Here is a 20,794-nt window from a genome sequence, read left to right as displayed (position 1 = left end):
GAGCCACCGTGCTGATCACAAAACAACCTACTCAACCAGTTTTTGTCCCATGAGACCGACACTAAATGATACTTATAGGGACCCTGATCATACTCATTTTAACAAAGACAGTAAGGAACTAGGCACACCTCCATCAAAGATAGCAGCAGAAGAAGAAAAATTGCCACGAATTGCACTTATCCGAATAGTACAACTTAGAACTGGATGCTGCCCCCTGCTAAACTCTTACTTGAGTAGGATCTGTTACAATGTTGATAACCGCTATCCCAATTGTGAAGTAGCATTACATGACGTAAACCACATTTTCAACTGCAGTATAAATACCACGGACTTGAAAGTGATTGACCAGCGGAAAAGACCAGTTGGTAGCTAACGGGCTGGACTTAATGCAATCGGTCCAAGACGACCACATTGCACTGAATAATCCGCCTTCCTTGCCCATTTCCCCCGATGTTGACCAATCACCTTCTGGCCACCCTAACCTTGGGACCGCATGTCATTCACCATGGCGTAGATGCAGAAAGGTCGCCGCACCACTAGCAAATTGTGGATAGGCAGTCACACTACTATTAATATATCTATTTTTTCATGATAAAGGCAACTAAGGTACCAGTTAAAACGGCAATCAGCGCCGGAGTCCCGCCAAAATTACCTGCAAATTGCAGCTGTTCGACAGATACGACAACTTATCCTTGGTTTTTATTGTTCAAAGCTTCGTTTTAAATCCAGTGTACCCAAACAAATGAACACATAATTTAGCGTCTGCAGAAATTTTTGGTCTATTTATTTTGTTCGTCTTTCCCTGGAAAGATGGAGTTGAAAGTTTCTGATTTCTGATTTACAGTACTGGCAATTGCTTTTCATTTTACTTATAAAGAAGCGTTATAAATCGCAAAATTTTTTTAATCTTCTAAAAAAATTGTATTTTGTTTCCTTTTGCTATCAAAACGCCCCGTCTTGCAGAACAAACAGATTGGTCCCAAGAATTTTTTCTGACTGAAAACTTAAAGTTTCAAGTTTTTTGTTTCGTGTAGTTGTCATTTCTTTACTTGTAGTTGGACCACGTAACAATTTGGAAGTTTTACAGATCTAGGAGTGGAAGTGCCTGTAACTTCAAAAATTTTGCATGGCAGCTCAAAATTTAGCTTTTTTATAGTTTGATAACCGTAGTCTGTGTTGAGGCTACTGAAGATTTCAAAATCTTTGTTGTGCAAAGCCCTTGAATGCATTCTTTTTCTTGTACCCGAGATAAAACTAAGAAGCACAGTTATATGAAACATAAAAATTATGCCTCCAAAGGGTTTCTGCTGTTGGAATGTAGAACTGATTGTTATACGAAAACAGGCGATAAGTAGTTGCTCTGAAAGGTGTCATTACGATGTGATCAATTGAATGAAAACTAATGAGAGAACCGAGAATTTTTAAAGCCTCATCTTACCAAAGAATATCAAAAAAATGTGTTGCTTACAAATTTGTTGGTACATCATTGGGTGAATACGACTCCGATTATCTCCGGAGGTATTATTGAGTTGTTCGATGCGGTTGAACAGAAATTGTATGTCCTCATATACCTGATTTGCCCCTTTCTTGAGTCGGAGCAATAACTAGCATAATCAGAAAGGCTAACACGATTATAAGCAGGGTAAAATGTTTTAAGATGTGATATTTTAAAACGATATGGTATAGGTAATCTTTGCGCGATGAAAAATTTGTAACCCTGTTTTAACTCTCTATTTCTGTCCTTAACTAAACAGGTACTTTTAATCCTTAACTCTTGCTATATCGAAGCTGTGAGATTTAATATACTTTCGAGCTTGAAATAGTTATGTACCGTTTTAAACTGGCAATCTTGATCCTGTATGTATGCTTTATTCTCTATCTCTTGTGGTGATGGCTATGTCTCTTTCTGGCCCTATTTCGCATCATTATGGTGAAATTTTTGTGTCAATATCTTATCCCAATTTTACGATGACCTTGGATGACCTCCTTTGAACATATTTGCCGCTCTATCTGGCTACTGCATATACGTAGTTGTTCTGTTGTCGGAAGTAAGAATATTTATTGATTTAATTTGCTTATTTTTGGCTTAAAACAAGTTGAGTTGTACACAACTTTTTATTTACTAAACAATGTTTATTTTGCTTTTCTTGGAATTATTATTCTAAATTTATTGAAAGTGACTCAATGCTGAAGCAATCTCTCAACTTTTTGCAGACGTGAGAGCTTCGTAAATTAAATTTGAATGGTTTCAATTTTTATCAGCCTGCCAATTTTTTTATCAGCGAGCTTTGAAGTGAGCTTTTCGAAAAGTGTGCCTTAATGTTTCTCATTTCGTAACCAGTTTTCCAGCCTTACCTGCATAACACATTCGGGTTTATTTATCGATTAGTTGAATAAATTCTACACCTGAAATCTGTAGCGACATTTGAGACAAGGAAAAATAGTAAAAATGCTTTATAATCATATATGCTCCTTTTGCATTCTTTTGCAACTTTTAACACAGATAAACCCTAAAGTAATGTATGAATATTTATTGACGCTTCCAAGAAAGTAGGCATCTTTTATCGTCTAGCAATGTTATACTCTGTTGCTCTACATAGTTGAATGCCCCTTTATAGGTTAAATATTCATTTGATACGAATTTTTATTTCTTTGATTAAAACTTATATATTGCCCAAATTACCTTTGTGAATTTTCTAGTTAATGTGATCAAGCACGATGGATTAAAGTGAAGTTGGACGGGGACTTTAGTTCTTCTTGGCTCTTTGTTTTTGACTGATTTCAATTTTGTTTGACGTGATGGCAACGCTTGAGGCAAATCAAATCCAATTTTGACAGCCCCAAATTTTGCCAGCTTTTAGAGAACCCTCTTTGCGTGTTAATACTTGCCTGACTAACCAACAGAGGAATAGTATCAGATGGGTCGATCTTTTTGCAGCTCGCATTCTCAGATTATTTCACATCAAATTCTGCTGAAATTTTTTGCTGAACAGTTTTTGTTTTCTATTGTTGCAAGTAAATATTACAAAATTTGCGGCGCCTTATTTTATTCGGTTACAACCAGGCATTTCGATAATCAATTTGTGTTATCGTTGCTGTTTGTTTTCGGTTTTTTGACAAAAAGTTAATTTTCTCGATTGGCTCTCTGTTTGCCCTGATATTTTCTAAGAAATTAACAGAAAAAATTGATGCGGTATTTGTGATTTTATCTCGCGTTTTTTTTGCGAAAAAATAACTTTGATTACTATTCTTGATTTTTAACAGCTTTAATAAAAGCTAAGATTTTTGGTTTTCTTATTTCAGAAGGAGTAAGCGACAATCAATGATAAATGCCATTTAAAGTCTTGACTTTTCGTGGTTGAGTGGAGTAGAGAGAAAAGCGGGAGAGAGGGAGAAATGGTATTGGATTTTATTGATTTGACTGGTGGTTGGAATGAAAGGGAAGTTTTGGTTCGAGTGTTTTATAGACACGCTAAAGGGCCTCTTCTCCTTTTGAAGTTGCAGGCCTTAATTGATTGTATAAATTATGCCCATCTCAAGTTGCAACAGCCAAAACCACTCGGCAGAAACAGGCGTGAAAGGGGGGAGGGGGTTCAAAGGACAGAAGGGTGTTTTGGTCTCAAATATCTGTTCTTTAGAGCTTTCTTTTGTCTCTTTCTAAGCGATAATCCGAAAGGGTGTCATAGCCAACTAGTTCTCTATAATTATATTTCGAGCGAGTTCGTTGTTGATTTATTGTGGAGAATCATTACGATATTATTATGCTTCAGACTTAGGAGTATTCGAATATTATATCCAATAGGTTTAAAAACGGTTCAAATGTTAAATTGAACAGAATTTTACTGTTCGTTATCTAGAAGTTACTGCTCAGTGTAGTTAGTTATCTATTGAGCAGGTTCAGTTTCATATCTTGGACAAGATTGTTATTTTGAGCTTATGAATCATTATTTTAAGGAGTTAAGGCGTTAAGGAGAACGAACTACAGTTTAATTCCTAGTTTTTGCTGGCATACGCATCACATGCCGTGTAACGGGTAAATGGTTAGGGAGGGTTCCGATGACCCGCATTGCTTGAGGACTGCGTAGGCGTAGCGGTGCGTCGATTTAGTTGTGCGACCATGAAATGGGCATCTGTGCTTTGTTACGTGTGGTGGTGGTTGTGTGTTATGATGTCGTGTGTGTTGTGTGTGGCTGCTCTTTAATCTAGTTAATTGAGATTGAGCAGTTATTTGCGTGACAGAGGGATGGATGCCAAACTTCTCTGCCAGAGTAACGTCTCATGGGACTTGTTGAGAAAGGGGCATTGTTCCCCCCTTTATAACATCTCAATTCTTTCTTAATTTCCTCTAATTCCAAACCCTTTGTTTCCAAAAACATTCAAATTCACACAAGGCCCCTCTCTTCTCTCTCTCTCTCTCTCTCTCTCTCGCCAGTTCTGTCTTTGTATCTCTTTTTCTGTCTGCTCTGTTTAATTTTCTCTTTCGTACTTCGCTTTCTTGACTTTTTTCACCCCTCACTTTTCTAACTAACTGCCACCACAATTTTCCTAAATTTCCTTCCCTAATTTACGCCTAACTTTTGGGGGTACTTTGCAGTTGTAGCGCTAGATTGTTAGTTGTTCACGTTTTGTTCACAGTGGCTTCAAAGCTCAGACTAGTTGAAAGTCGGTGGGCGTTGTTTAGAGACAATATCGGAGGACAATTGATTGTATTAATCTTCGATTTTGGATGTTGTTTTTGCCTGACTATGAATAGCTCTTTCATGTTGATATTTTCTACTGAATTATTAAAAAGCTATCTTAACAATACTTCATTGCTTTATCCTGATTTTATTGTCTGCCATTGAATGGAAAACTGTTAAATTTTGAGAATTAAACCCGGATATTTCTGCAAAAGGGACAAAAACCAGATTTAAGCACTTTTGGATCGCCTTTTTCAGCCGTAACTGGTCTCATTGTGTAGGTAGTATTGGCAGTAAAAGGGCGGTTTATTGATCTGGTTGTAACTATTGTGTGAAAGCGGCCGCACTTTTGATCTAAACTTAGCGGGATTAACTTGAACTGATCCATTTTTCCTGCATCTTACGCATTATTTTTTACCGCGTGAACAATTTTCAAATTTTTCAAGTTTCATTACAAAAATTTTGCAAATTTTTTCTGCTTTTTTGAAATATTTATCCAAAATTTTTCAACGCGGCACACTTGGACGTCAAATCTTAATTTTAAATGCAATCTCAAAAACTATTCAAACTTTGGAACTTGGTAGAATTATTTCCCGTTAAAATTTTTTTTCTACTATTTATCGAAATTTTGTTTCTAAGTTTATAGCAGTTTCTGGAGCCTCATTGAAATAAATTGTTTTCAACTTTTACTAGACCTTTTGTTAATAGCATACGTAGTTCATTACTGAAGTCAGGCATTTCAGAATCTTTTCCGAATCTTGGTAAATATTTGTCGATGTTGGTCGAAAGGGGACAGTGTGTGTTATTGTATTGTGCGTGTTAGGGGATGGGAAGCATCGGAGCATTTCAGTTGCATTAAATCTGCACGTAGCTTTCCTCATAAACCTGTCCCCCAGCTGCTATTAATGTTTTACTGTCCTCTCTCTCTCTCTCTCTCTCTCTCTCTCTCTCCTCGTCCTCCTTATCTTTTCCTACCCTCTTGCTCTTACCGTCTTATAGGAAAATATCTGCTCTCACTCTTTCCGGAGAACCTTATACTCAATGGCATTTCTCGACCTTATAGTTACTGTGGGTTGACCTCGACTAGCGTAGAGTTTGTACTTAAATGAACCAGATGAGTTATAAGTTATAGTAATAAAAATTATCACAATTGTCATCGCATGAGTCTCGCGTTATTTCCTCCAGTATTTCCGTATGAAATTTGGTGTCAACATATTGTTTTACACCGTGCATTTATTGGAACATGCTATTCGATTTCCTATTTTAAAATAGCTGCTTCATTTGTTTATTATAGCCGTTGAACTATTTCAAGGCCGAATCTTTGTTGTATTTTTTTTGGGCATGATTCTTTATTTTTAAATACAGAATGTTACAGGCCATGTGTTTGTACTGAAATTTCTAAGGTATGCGAAACTGTATTAGCCATAGATATCTATATATCTGTGCCTGTGGGTCCGCCCGTCTTTGAGGATGATTTCTCTCTCTTCTCTCTTCTGAGCTACTTGGCTGGCTGATGCCTTGGGGCGTGAAATGTATAAAATGGGCTCTTATTCGCCTCTTAGTCTACTCTTCTTTTGGTTTCTGTTGTGCTTGTGAGAGAATACAAGGTGGATTGATTCTTTTAGAGCAGAGCAGAGCATAGCAGACGGTATTTAGCTGAGATTGATTAAAAGCCATGCCCCTCTTATTTATCACTTGTTAGCCCAATTATAAATTTTAGCCCACTCAATTTGACTTCGCTTTAACCCGTTTCCTGACTGGGTCCCCCTGTAGCTCTTGCAAATGTTCTGGGGCTATAGACCAAGCCCCTTCCGCTCACAAATATACTCGCACCCCGGCTCTCTCTCTCTCTCTCTCTCTCTCTCTCTCTCGTTCTGGATTGCTCAATTTATTTCGTGTTCCTTATTATTATGGTCAAGCTTCTGAACTAATGGGCTCAGTTTATTTCTCTACTATTAATACATTCCTTTCTCTTTGTCTCGCTCCCTCTTTCCTAAGGCTGATGTTACTTTCTTCTGCTAAGCTCCCGGTGTTTTCCTCTCTTAACTGTTAACTGTAGTGCTACTGCTGGTAGGTCTTTCTCTCTCTCTCTCTACAGTAGAATTCAGACACCATAACCATAACTACACCATCACTGTTCTGCCGTTTCTTCTGTCACTGTCATTCTCGAGTGGTGCCCAAATTAACCCTCATTTACACCACGTGAATCGGTTCACATCACCATTACACTCTACTTACAAACTAACCACTCCTCGTCAACCTGCCCGCCCCTCCCCCTATCCACCCCCCATCCGTCAGCCCTAGTTGCCCGCGTATTCCTTTTTTGATTTAACCCTAAATGTGTCTTGCGATCTTTCTCACTTGACGTGAACACACTTTTACAAAGAGATCAATTCTACTTCAAAGCCTGTTTCATTTTATCATCGCTATTTATTTGCCCTGATGACCTAATTAGTTGCCCGTTAAAGTAAACCTTGAAAAAATTGGATAACCCACGTACGTCTTTAAAAAGGAAATTTGGATGTCTATCGTTTTACGCAGAATTGAACGTTAACATTTACAATCTGTACTTTGTATTGTGACCTGTTATTTTACGGTACAGTTCTGTAGATGATTGATGATTTGTGTTATGAGTCGTGATTTACCCTTTAGATGTTGAGTTATGGCCTGGTTTGAGCAAGTGTTGCAGATTACTACTCTTGCTTTGATTTGTTCTTTTCCTTCTCCTATCACAGGAGGTAAGCGAATGAGCGCCAGCTTATTTTTAATGTCGACTGAAATTTTTAACAAACTGTATTTGTTCCTTCGATTGCTAATTGGTATCTGTTTATTTTGTTCTAGCCCTGAGTTCTGTATCTCGCTAGCCATGAGACTATATCTGGCTAAGATTAGCCCACTTTAGCTGCCACTGTGTGATTTACTCAACATATTTTGAATGTGTTCCCCTATTTTTAGCAGACATTGTCATTTTTGTCTTGGAAAATACTACAAAATTTTAAAAACACGCCAGCAAGAATATGAATGAACCTTATTTCTGGTTTAAACGAGAAAGCGAAGTAACGGCCACTTTGGGTATTTAACTGTTATTTTATAGTGAAGAGTTGTTCTAGGACGTGTTATTACTCTGAAAAGACTTCTTTTTAAAATTTCTATTCAGATAAATTTTTAAATTACGGTATTATTATTAATCAATTGCGTTGTAACAATTGTTTTGAAATTGTGAGTTGTACTAGAAAAATGAGAGAATTATGAGTGCAATACAACACAGTGTCCTTAAAGCGTCCTAATAGTTTTTTTTAGCAATGATTGAAAGTGCTATTTATGTATAATAATGGTTTGTTTTACGGTAGTCGTCAGCCAACGCAACTGTCAAATTACTTGATTAACAATTTATATAGTTTCGTTAGCTGATAAAGTGCTTCGAAAATTGTACTTGCTGTTATCTTGTGAAGTGTTTTGTTTATCACTGTGCATTTTGCAAAGATGTGATCAGTTAGGTAAAAAAATGTTTACCCTACTAAATTTTTGTTAAAATCCTAATTTTTGTCTCAATAATTGTTAAGATATTTCTAACTTCACTCTAAGTTATATTTGAAATTTACTTGCTTCTGAAAATCGATCTTTGGCAATTTTACTACAGTTTAAGATGATACGGCCACGGATAAAAGTTATCAACAGTTGTTTACGAGTTGTCAGTTTTTATATCTTTTTTGTTGATTTGTTAATTGATTTGCTGCGTTATTCAAAGCCATCGATTAAATGGATTTCGATAAAAAATGTACTTTCCCATCATTCTTAGGCCCATTACAATCCATTATTTTTCTTTCCTTCGCATGTTAGTGGATTAAAAAACTGGTGGCTCTTTTTTCGGGGTTACTCTTTTTATGAGCATATTTGATTGATCTCAAGCGAGGATTGCAGCATTAATTTCGGGCCTTTCGATCTTTATCGTTCAATTTTTTGACACTGCTAATTTTGCCTGGCCACCTTTGCAGGGACTTTTTCATGGTTGACGTCTCGATTCGTGCGTGCTAAATTGCTCTTTCAGAATTTAAACCAGTTTAACTGAATTGGTGGCAGTTTATTACTAAACTCAGCTTGAAAGTTTGCTCTTCTGATTGAATTTGGTTGCTCTCAAAGAAGTGATTGCTGGTTGTTAAGTAGCTCTCAGTCGTAGTTTAAGGCAGTTGAACTGAATTGGTGACTTTTTACTAATAAAAGTAAGCTAGAAAGTGCACTTGATTTGATTTCGGTTTCCAATTGAAGTCTCCCAGTGTCTTAAATTAGCTCTATTAAAATCATTTGAAACCGCGCAGGCATTGATTGTTAGTTGTATGGTAGTTGGTTTTTGATCGTTATGCTCCTATGAAAGTTTGTTATCACAAATAAAATCTGAAGCCTAAATGGTTAACTAACAATCTAAAAAATTTAATCAACAAAAGAAATAAAGCACATGGCCAACGGTCCAAAGATCAGAATAACTTTAGTTTGCGGAAAAAGTTTCTATTTTTGAGATACCGAGTTGAAAAAGAGAGCAAAAAATGCAAGCGTAATTACTATTTCAAAAAATTTGATAACTGTCTGGGTGACTCGAGGAATGTTTTCAAAATAATAATTGATCTTCAGAGCAAAAATGAAAGGTCAGATCAAATACCTATGTTGGAAACAGAATTCGGACAATTAACGAACCCATTTGATATAACGCAAGAATTCAACTCTTTTTTCTCTTCTGTTGGAGAAAAACTCGTCAGTTCATGTGTTCAAATTCCCTTAAATACCAATACTTTCGGTCAGTAAACTAATTTTTAAATCTGGTTCTATGATTCCAATGAAAAGGAGGTATCTGATGTCATTGATAACCTACCAAATTAAGCTTCTTGTGATTTACACAACTTACGTTCCCAAGTAAACGACAGTGGCTCCCTATCGAGCAAAACTGGTTAATATGTAATTCCATCAGGGTATTTTCCCTACTGCCTTGTCCATGGCAAATGGAGTTTCTTGCACGCCTTGAAGAAACCTTGGAAAATTTAAGTAAAAAAGGCTGCAGCGTTATCATTTGTGGTGACTTCAATATCAACATTTTCAAGAAAAGTAATCTAACAGCAGCCTATTTTGATTTTGTTAATAGTAATGGCTTCGAGCTGCTAAATAGTGATCCGCCACGAATTTCAACTTCTATGGATTCCTGTATCGACTATTTTATTACCAAAAATGTGGAAGGCCAGAATAAAACTCAAAGATGAAAGTGTTTCAGATCACTATCCAGTTTCCCTTGGAATTGTTGCCAAACATAGAAGTTTTAAACCATCGTTAAGTTTTCGAGATATCTCGTTTACAAAATTTCGAATAAAGTCTGAGATGTTTTTGTTTTACACTGAGTCATCAATTGCATGAAATTGAATTAAAGGATGAAATGAATACATGCTTCAATTCCTTCCAACTGTGTGTTTAGTTGGTTTTTGATCGTTATGCTCCTATGAAAGTTTGTTATCACAAATAAAATCTGAAGCCTAAATGGTTAACTAACAATCTAAAAAATTTAATCAAAAAAAGAAATAAAACACATGGCCAACGGTCCAAAGATCAGAATAACTTTAGTTTGGGGAAAAAGTTTCTATTTTTGAGATACCGAGTTGAAAAAGAGAGCAAAAAATGCAAGCGTAATTACTATTTCAAAAAATTTGAGTACTGTCTGGGTGACTCGAGGAATGTTTTCAAAATAATAATTGATCTTCAGAGCAAAAATGAAAGGTCAGATCAAATACCTATGTTGGAAACAGAATTCGGACAATTAACGAACCCATTTGATATAACGCAAGAATTGAACTCTTTTTTCTCTTGGAGAAAAACTCGTCAGTTCATGTGTTCAAATTCCCTTAAATAACAATACTTTCGGTCAGTAAACTAATTTTTAAATCTGGTTCTATGATTCCAATGAAAAGGAGGTATCTGATGTCATTGATAACCTACCAAATTAAGCTTCTTGTGATTTACACAACTTACGTTCCCAAGTAAACGACAGTGGCTCCCTATCGAGCAAAACTGGTTAATATGTAATTCCATCAGGGTATTTTCCCTACTGCCTTGTCCATGGCAAATGGAGTTTCTTGCACGACTTGAAGAAACCTTGGAAAATTTAAGTAAAAAAGGCTGCAGCGTTATCATTTGTGGTGACTTCAATATCAACATTTTCAAGAAAAGTAATCTAACAGCAGCCTATTTTGATTTTGTTAATAGTAATGGCTTCGAGCTGCTAAATAGTGATCCGCCACGAATTTCAACTTCTATGGATTCCTGTATCGACTATTTTATTACCAAAAATGTGGAAGGCCAGAATAAAACTCTCAAAGATGAAAGTGTTTCAGATCACTATCCAGTTTCCCTTGGAATTGTTGCCAAACATAGAAGTTTTAAACCATCGTTAAGTTTTCGAGATATCTCGTTTACAAAATTTCGAATGAAGTCTGAGATGTTTTTGTTTTACACTGAGTCATCAATTGCATGAAATTGAATTAAAGGGTGAAATGAATACATGCTTCAATTCCTTCCAACAGTGTGTTTAGTTGGTTTTTGATCGTTATGCTCCTATGAAAGTTTGTTATCACAAATAAAATCTGAAGCCTAAATGGTTAACTAACAATCTAAAAAATTTAATCAAAAAAAGAAATAAAGCACATGGCCAACGGTCCAAAGATCAGAATAACTTTAGTTTGGGGAAAAAGTTTCTATTTTTGAGATACCGAGTTGAAAAAGAGAGCAAAAAATGCAAGCGTAATTACTATTTCAAAAAATTTGATTACTGTCTGGGTGACTCGAGGAATGTTTTTAAAATAATAATTGATCTTCAGGGCAAAAATGAAAGGTCAGATCAAATACCTATGTTGGAAACAGATTTCGGACAATTAACGAACCCATTTGATATAACGCAAGAATTGAACTCTTTTTTCTCTTCTGTTGGAGAAAAACTCGTCAGTTCATGTGTTCAAATTCCCTTAAATAACAATACTTTCGGTCAGTAAACTAATTTTTAAATCTGGTTCTATGATTCCAATGAAAAGGAGGTATCTGATGTCATTGATAACCTACCAAATTAAGCTTCTTGTGATTTACACAACTTACGTTCCCAAGTAAACGACAGTGGCTCCCTATCGAGCAAAACTGGTTAATATGTAATTCCATCAGGGTATTTTCCCTACTGCCTTGTCCATGGCAAATGGAGTTTCTTGCACGCCTTGAAGAAACCTTGAAAAATTTAAGTAAAAAAGGCTGCAGCGTTATCAATTGTGGTGACTTCAATATCAACATTTTCAAGAAAAGTAATCTAACAGCAGCCTATTTTGATTTTGTTAATAGTAATGGCTTCGAGCTGCTAAATAGTGATCCGCCACGAATTTCAACTTCTATGGATTCCTGTATCGACTATTTTATTACCAAAAATGTGGAAGGCCAGAATAAAACTCTCAAAGATGAAAGTGTTTCAGATCACTATCCAGTTTCCCTTGGAATTGTTGCCAAACATAGAAGTTTTAAACCATCGTTAAGTTTTCGAGATATCTTGTTTACAAAATTTTGAATGAAGTCTGAGATGTTTTTGTTTTACACTGAGTCATCAATTGCATGAAATTGAATTAAAGGGTGAAATGAATACATGCTTCAATTCCTTCCAACAGTGTGTTAAGTTGGTTTTTGATCGTTATGCTCCTATGAAAGTTTGTTATCACAAATAAAATCTGAAGCCTAAATGGTTAACTAACAATCTAAAAAATTTAATCAAAAAAAGAAATAAAGCACATGGCCAACGGTCCAAAGATCAGAATAACTTTAGTTTGGGGAAAAAGTTTCTATTTTTGAGATATCGAGTTGAAAAAGAGAGCAAAAAATGCAAGCGTAAATACTATTTCAAAAAATTTGAGTACTGTCTGGGTGACTCGAGGAATGTTTTCAAAATAATAATTGATCTTCAGGGCAAAAATGAAAGGTCAGATCAAATACCTATGTTGGAAGCAGAATTCGGACAATTAACGAACCCATTTGATATAACGCAATAATTGCACTCTTTTTTCTCTTCTGTTGGAGAAATACTCGTCAGTTCATGTGTTCAAATTCCCTTAAATAGCAATACTTTCGGTCAGTAAACTAATTTTTAAATCTGGTTCTATGATTCCAATGAAAAGGAGGTATCTGATGTCATTGATAACCTATCAAATTAAGCTTCTTGTGATTTACACAACTTATGTTCCCAAGTAAACGACAGTGGCTCCCTATCTATCAAAACTGGTTAATATGTAATTCCATCAGGGTATTTTCCCTACTGCCTTGTCCATGGCAAATGGAGTTTCTTGCACGCCTTGAAGAAACCTTGGAAAATTTAAGTAAAAAAGGCTGCAGCGTTATCATTTGTGGTGACTTCAATATCAACATTTTCAAGAAAAGTAATCTAACAGCAGCCTATTTTGATTTTGTTAATAGTAATGGCTTCGAGCTGCTAAATAGTGATCCGCCACGAATTTCAACTTCTATGGATTCCTGTATCGACTATTTTATTACGAAAAATGTGGAAGGCCAGAATAAAACTCTCAAAGATGAAAGTGTTTCAGATCACTATCCAGTTTCCCTTGGAATTGTTGCCAAACATAGAAGTTTTAAATCATAGTTAAGTTTTCGAGATATCTCGTTTACAAAATTTTGAATGAAGTCTGAGATGTTTTTGTTTTACACTGAGTCATCAATTGCATGAAATTGAATTAAATGGTGAAATGAATACATGCTTCAATTCCTTCCAACAGTGTTTTTGGTTGGTTTTTGATCGTTATGCTCCTATGAAAAATTGTTATCACAAATAAAATCTGAAGCCTAAATGGTGAACTAACAATCTAAAAAATTTAATCAACAAAAGAAATAAAGCACATGGCCAACGGTCCAAAGATCAGAATAACATTAGTTTGCGGAAAAAGTTTCTATTTTTGAGATACCGAGTTGAAAAAGAGAGCAAAAAATGCAAGCGTAATTACTATTTCAAAAAATTTGATAACTTTCTGGGTGACTCGAGGAATCTTTTCAAAATAATAATTGATCTTCAGGGCAAAAATGAAAGGTCAGATCAAATACCTATGTTGGAAACAGAATTTGGACAATTAACGAACCCATTTGATATAACGCAAGAATTGAACTCTTTTTTCTCTTCTGTTGGAGAAAAACTCGTCAGTTCATGTGTTCAAATTCCCTTAAATAGCAATACTTTCGGTCAGTAAACTAATTTTTAAATCTGGTTCTATGATTCCAATAAAAAGGAGGTATCTGATGTCATTGATAACCTATCAAATTAAGCTTCTTGTGATTTACAAAACTTATGTTCACAAGTAAACGACAGTGACTCCCTATCTATCAAAACTGGTTAATATGTAATTCCATCAGGGTATTTTCCCTACTGCCTTGTCCATGGCAAATGGAGTTTCTTGCACGCCTTGAAGAAACCTTGGAAAATTTAAGTAAAAAAGGCTGCAGCGTTATCATTTGTGGTGACTTCAATATCAACATTTTCAAGAAAAGTAATCTAACAGCAGCCTATTTTGATTTTGTTAATAGTAATGGCTTCGAGCTGCTAAATAGTGATCCGCCACGAATTTCAACTTCTATGGATTCCTGTATCGACTATTTTATTACGAAAAATGTGGAAGGCCAGAATAAAACTCTCAAAGATGAAAGTGTTTCAGATCACTATCCAGTTTCCCTTGGAATTGTTGCCAAACATAGAAGTTTTAAATCATAGTTAAGTTTTCGAGATATCTCGTTTACAAAATTTTGAATGAAGTCTGAGATGTTTTTGTTTTACACTGAGTCATCAATTGCATGAAATTGAATTAAATGGTGAAATGAATACATGCTTCAATTCCTTCCAACAGTGTTTTTAGTTGGTTTTTGATCGTTATGCTCCTATGAAAAATTGTTATCACAAATAAAATCTGAAGCCTAAATGGTGAACTAACAATCTAAAAAATTTAATCAACAAAAGAAATAAAGCACATGGCCAACGGTCCAAAGATCAGAATAACTTTAGTTTGCGGAAAAAGTTTCTATTTTTGAGATACCGAGTTGAAAAAGAGAGCAAAAAATGCAAGCGTAATTACTATTTCAAAAAATTTGATAACTGTCTGGGTGACTCGAGGAATGTTTTCAAAAAAATAATTGATCTTCAGGGCAAAAATGAAAGGTCAGATCAAATACCTATGTTGGAAACAGAATTCGGACAATTAACGAACCCATTTGATATAACGCAAGAATTGAACTCTTTTTTCTCTTCTGTTGGAGAAAAACTCGTCAGTTCATGTTCAAATTCCCTTAAATAGCAATGCTTTCGGTCAGTAAACTAATTTTTAAATCTGGTTCTATGATTCCAATGAAAAGGAGGTATCTGATGTCATTGATAACCTATCAAATTAAGCTTCTTGTGATTTACACAACCTATGTTCCCAAGTAAACGACAGTGGCTCCCTATCTATCAAAACTGGTTAATATGTAATTCCATCAGGGTATTTTCCCTACTGCCTTGTCCATGGCAAATGGAGTTTCTTGCACGCCTTGAAGAAACCTTGGAAAATTTAAGTAAAAAAGGCTGCAGCGTTATCATTTGTGGTGACTTCAATATCAACATTTTCAAGAAAAGTAATCTAACAGCAGCCTATTTTGATTTTGTTAATAGTAATGGCTTCGAGCTGCTAAATAGTGATCCACCACGAATTTCAACTTCTATGGATTCCTGTATCGACTATTTTATTACCAAAAATGTGGAAGGCCAGAATAAAACTCTCAAAGATGAAAGTGTTTCAGATCACTATCCATTTTCCCTTGGAATTGTTGCCAAACATAGAAGTTTTAAACCATAGTTAAGTTTTCGAGATATCTCGTTTACAAATTTTCGAATGAAGTCTGAGATGTTTTTGTTTTACACTGAGTCATCAATTGCATGAAATTGAATTAAAGGGTGAAATGAATACATGCTTCAATTCCTTCCAACAGTGTTTTTAGTTGGTTTTTGATCGTTATGCTCCTATGAAAAATTGTTATCACAAATAAAATCTGAAGCCTAAATGGTGAACTAACAATCTAAGAAATTTAATCAACAAAAGAAATAAAGCACATGGCCAACGGTCCAAAGATCAGAATAACTTTAGTTTGCGGAAAAAGTTTCTATTTTTGAGATACCGAGTTGAAAAAGAGAGCAAAAAATGCAAGCGTAATTACTATTTCAAAAAATTTGATAACTGTCTGGGTGACTCGAGGAATGTTTTCAAAATAATAATTGATCTTCAGGGCAAAAATGAAAGGTCAGATCAAATACCTATGTTGGAAACAGAATTCGGACAATTAACGAACCCATTTGATATAACGCAAGAATTGAACTTTTTTCTCTTCTGTTGGAGAATAACTCATCAGTTCATGTGTTCAAGTTCCCTTAAATAGCAATGCTTTTGGTCAGTAAAATAATTCAATCTGGTTCTATGGTTCCAATTGAAAGGAGGTATTTGATGTCATTGATAACCTATCAAATTAAACTTCTTGTGATTTAAACAACGTATGTTCCCAAGTAAGAAAGGCTTGTAACGACAGTGGCTCCCTATCTATCAAAACTAGTTAATATGTAATTCCATCAGGGTATTTTCCCTACTGCCTTGTCCATGGCAAAACTTTTCCTCTTTTCAAATCAGGAATTAAAGCTTGCTGTTATGACTACTGGCTCATCTCTTCTGAATGTTGGGGCAAAATCTTTGAAAATAGCTTACTCCGGGATCTATGAGTATCTTGAAAGCAACAATCTCTTACACAAGAATCAGTTTGGTTTTAGGCGCAAGCATTGTACTATTGATGCCATGGCCGAATTTATGGAAAAAGTAAGAGCGCCTAATGATAGAAAATTAATGGCAACTGTCTTCATTGATCTAAAGAAAGCGATACAATTGACCATGAAATCTTACCTAGAAACTTTGTTCTTTATGGCTGAGTGGGTCTTGTAAAAATTCGATGAAAAGTTTTTTACGCAACCGTAAGCAGTGTGTTGAAGTAATTGGTGCATGATCTAAGCTGTCTGATATAAAATACGGCGTTCCTCAAGGTTCAATTCTAGGCCCTTTGTTACTCATCATTTATATAAACGACCTCCTTAAGGCATGTAAAAGCAGTGACGTGTTTCTGTTTGCTGATGATGCTACTAACATTGCAGGCATTAACTGCTCCGAAAATGAGCTGGAAGTGGATTTAGCTGGTGTGAACACTTGGCTGTTACGCAGCATTGCAGTTACGCAAAATTAACACTGAATTTAGAGAAAACGGTGCATGTTAATTTCAAAAATGTGACTCCAGATTCTAGTTATCTGAAAATAGCTGGATCGTGTCAAGTTTCCCAATCGCACTGCAAGTACTTAAGAATTTTTTTTGACAAGTTTTGTTAAAATATCGCAACTGTTCGAAAAAACTCTGCTCAGTGTGGGATTTCGTGCAAATTAAGGCACTTATTTCCTCCAGTTCTCTTGCTGATGTATAATGTTACAAATATCGAACCCATAATTCAGTATGGAATTTCGGTTTGTGGATGTACATCGCTGTTTGCATTAAAGTCTATTCTAATTCTTCAAAAGAAATCGTTTTATTGGCTTCCAGATCAAACAGGTTTTGAAAATGTCCGCTAGCCTTATAGAGAAGCACAATTTTTCAACATGCTGATTGAAAACGGTGTTCTTGAAACTTCTCTTGAGATAGATAACGTTAATTTTTCCAAAATTGTTCATGTTATAAACGATCTATATATTCTAATCAATATAGTATTAACTGACTTTTTATTTGCATAGTTAAAGTGAATAGAGCACAGCAGTCAGAGTTCCTCCTAACGAACTTCTAAGATATTCCGGCAGCAAAAGTGCTGCGGGTTGTTGGTTGGAGGGGGAGGAAGTCTCTCAACGTTACATAAATTTGAGTTTTGGAATCTTGACACTTGGGTGTCAGAACCTAACCTTGATCAATGTAACGTAATCCTTACCTCAGACTAATCATGAAACACTTTTCGAAGCCTATCAGGGTGCTCTACATCAGTCAGGTCGCTAAGATGCAAAACAATTTAATTTTTTTTGTAATTACTCTTTTTTGTTATATAATGTTTTTTTTTTCACTTGCTTTGGTGAGATTGGGATACCAAAATGGACTGAGTTGACCATTATTCATTTTCTGTAATACAAATTATTGGGCCCCTTCAAGTGAACCAATTGGTTCCGTCTGCTGTAGACTTTGTGTTGCTAGTGTCATTTTTTGTATCAGAGAAATAAGTTCTTCTTCTTCTTTGGTTTTGATTTGTTATCAGTTTGCTGAACATATGTTTTAGTTACCGTACCACGTCACAACAAATGTGTAGGTCAACGCATTGCGGAAATGTCAAAAACAGAACGATTTGATTTAAGCATACCTTTTTAGAGAGAGGGATAAGGTGTGAAACAATTAGTAAACGAAGTTTTTTAATTGCTCTTGAACGAAATTACTTGCAATTATTGTAAACACGTGTCTTTTTATGCTAAATTTTTGTTTGACAGTTTTGACTTTTCGAGTGACATTTACGCCCTTGACTTTTTGCGTTTCGCGTGATCTAAAATTTTCTCTCAATCACAATTTCAAGCAGCTGAATTTAATTAACGGCATTTTAATACTAAAAGTCAAATGAAAAGTGCGTTGAAACTGGTGCCATTTTTTACTTTATATCTTAATAGTGGTATATGTTAACCTTTATTTGAAGCCCCCCCCCCTCCGACTGAAGCAGGCTGCAATTGATTAGAGCTCCCACTAGTCGTTCGAGAGCAATTGCTCCGACGTTTAGTCTGTTATGTTTATCATGTGCGAGAAAATTTATCATGTTAAACCAGATTAGTGTTTTATCATCTGGAAGATTTTGAAACAATTTTTTAAGTAACTTGCTTGGAGAAAATAGTCTCTCACATTTTGACAAATACGTTTGTGTGCTTCTCTGCCTTTTTATTACACTTTAGGATTCAGTTTTATCTATTTGGGCGTTCTAGGCGCTGTGTTTGTTTTTGTGTTGCATTAGGTTTTTATTTTGAACTGATTAGTGTCAAATTCCAGTTGTTTTGGTAAAATTATCTAACATATTTTGAGAAAATTAATGAATAACTTGCTCAATTTTTTTCTGCCTTCTTCATTTTTGGGTGGTATTTCTAAGAATGTTTAATAGGCTGGGTTTTTACTAAAACTTCTTTTTCATTAATTGCTCTCAAGTGAAGTTTGTAGCAATTATATTAGTCTTGTTGTCTTTTTTATCCGATTTTGCTTCTGGGCCTTTTGACTTTTCATCCTCAGAAACAGGATAAACAGGTAGCGACTGAAGTAGCCCGTGCACATCAATGCACCTGTAACCCAGCGCGCTCACCAGTCGTTTGAGTGCCGTTCGACTGACGTTAGTCGGTTATGTTTGTTTTTTTTTTGACCTTATGTAAAAATTTGAAAAGAATCTCACATGTTTTTGTTCTTCGTTTCTTCGCGTCATAGGGTATGCGACATCTACAGTATCGTTTTCTTTTATTTTTTAAATTATGAGGTTAAGCTCTGTTTGAATGGATACGGTACTTCAATGTGTGCCGAAAAGAAACGTTTCGGATTCAAAGCTTAAGGTATCCAACCCCAAAAATAAAAAATATTTTCAGACTTTGCTTTTTGTTTTTCCTTTTCCATAGTTTTTAAACTAATTACTTTCTTAATGAAGTAATATTTTTGTTCAATTATTACTTAGTTGGCTATGGTGTAAACACTTTTTTAGGGTCGAGTTTTGGGCTATTTTCTCAAATCGTCTTCCTTGATTTTTGTTGCAACCATTTGATCACGCGCCAAGATATAACAGAAGTACATTTATCGGTATCTGCTCTTAACGCAGCAGTCAAATTTTTGTGCGAGACATCCTTCGTTTGTCTTAGTAGGTTTTTAGGTTAATCGTGATTTGAGTTTTTTCGCTTGGATTCATTTTGCCTCGCTCAACAAAATGACTTTTTCATTGCCGTGTGAAATCTAAACTGAGAATGTAAACTCAAATTGAATCTGCATTTAGCATAAAGAGCACGAAAACTTGTTAGTTATAAATCTGCATGCCATGAAAGAACAGAAGTTCAAATTTGGTTTCAAAATGAGGAGACATTTGAAATCAGAACCTCAATTTGGGTTGCACGTTTTTGTCTTTGGCCTTGGTGGTCTCGCCTGGACCTGATAACTCTTCATTTTTTTTCTATTTTTATGTATTTTTTATTCATTTTCATGTTTAGCAATTTATATTTTGTCATAATTTGCCACGTTGATTCTACTTATTTTGCGGCCTAATATTATGTTTAGCTCTTCTCAACACTTTGCCTCTAATAGCTACATCTCAATTGGCTATTTGTTTTGGAGAAGTAAATTGTTTTGGATATCATTGTTGTGATGCAGATTTTTGGGATAAAATTTTTGAGCTTAATTTCTATCTTTGTTACTTTGTTTTATCTGTGGTTTCATATGGCGTTGGGAGGTGATTGATCTAGAACATTTACTACAAAGAGCTCTATGAACATACAATTTTAAACTTATTCGTTGAACGCATCTTTCTGACTCTTCTCAGCTGCTTCTGAATGAAATATGGTTATTATATTATCAGGAAGTTGGAAGAAATACTCTCTATTCAAGGTAGTGAATTATAAACCTTATGAGATGGACATGATATTTTCTCACGGTAACAGCAGCTCACGTAACTGTCCCGAGTTTGATAGTTGGTGAATCGTATCATTCATTTGTTGTTTGTATTTGCTTGTGTTTGTATTTGTTTATTTGTATGTTAATTAATTGTAATTGTATATAAACCTAATCCATTCTAAAACAACGATTTGTAAAAAAAGGAAAGATCTAACAGAAGTTCAGAGCGAATCTGGCACCTTTGTGTTCGAAATGTTCTCTTATTACTTTTTAACCCTTGAAGTCAAATGCTTATTATTTCGAGAAGAAAAGTAAAGAATTTCAAGGTTCTTATTTTCCTCATTGCATCATAAATTAAATATTGACCTCGGACAGTCAGTGGCTCATTTTTGCTGAAAACTATATGG

At 35.2% G+C, this 20,794-nt stretch overlaps 1 protein-coding gene across 1 annotated transcript in view; it reads left to right on the top strand.

Moving 5' to 3' along the window:
* The first annotated feature begins 4,718 nt into the window (after positions 1-4,718).
* LOC142342750 (chondroitin sulfate proteoglycan 4-like) overlaps positions 4,719-20,794 on the top strand; it is a 128,610-nt gene continuing 112,534 nt past the window's right edge. The window contains exon 1 of the mRNA XM_075394286.1: positions 4,719-7,417. Within this exon, the coding sequence (XP_075250401.1) occupies positions 7,342-7,417 (76 nt within the window). The 5' untranslated portion in view covers positions 4,719-7,341. The remainder of the gene's footprint in view (positions 7,418-20,794) is intronic.

This window comes from Convolutriloba macropyga, chromosome 7 (genome assembly GCF_964194025.1).
Source record: "Convolutriloba macropyga chromosome 7, txConMacr16.3, whole genome shotgun sequence".
In the NCBI taxonomy this organism is placed as follows: domain Eukaryota; kingdom Metazoa; phylum Xenacoelomorpha; order Acoela; family Convolutidae; genus Convolutriloba; species Convolutriloba macropyga.
The sequence above is the reverse complement of the archived record's forward strand: the minus strand, read 5'-3'. Positions and strand labels throughout refer to the sequence as shown.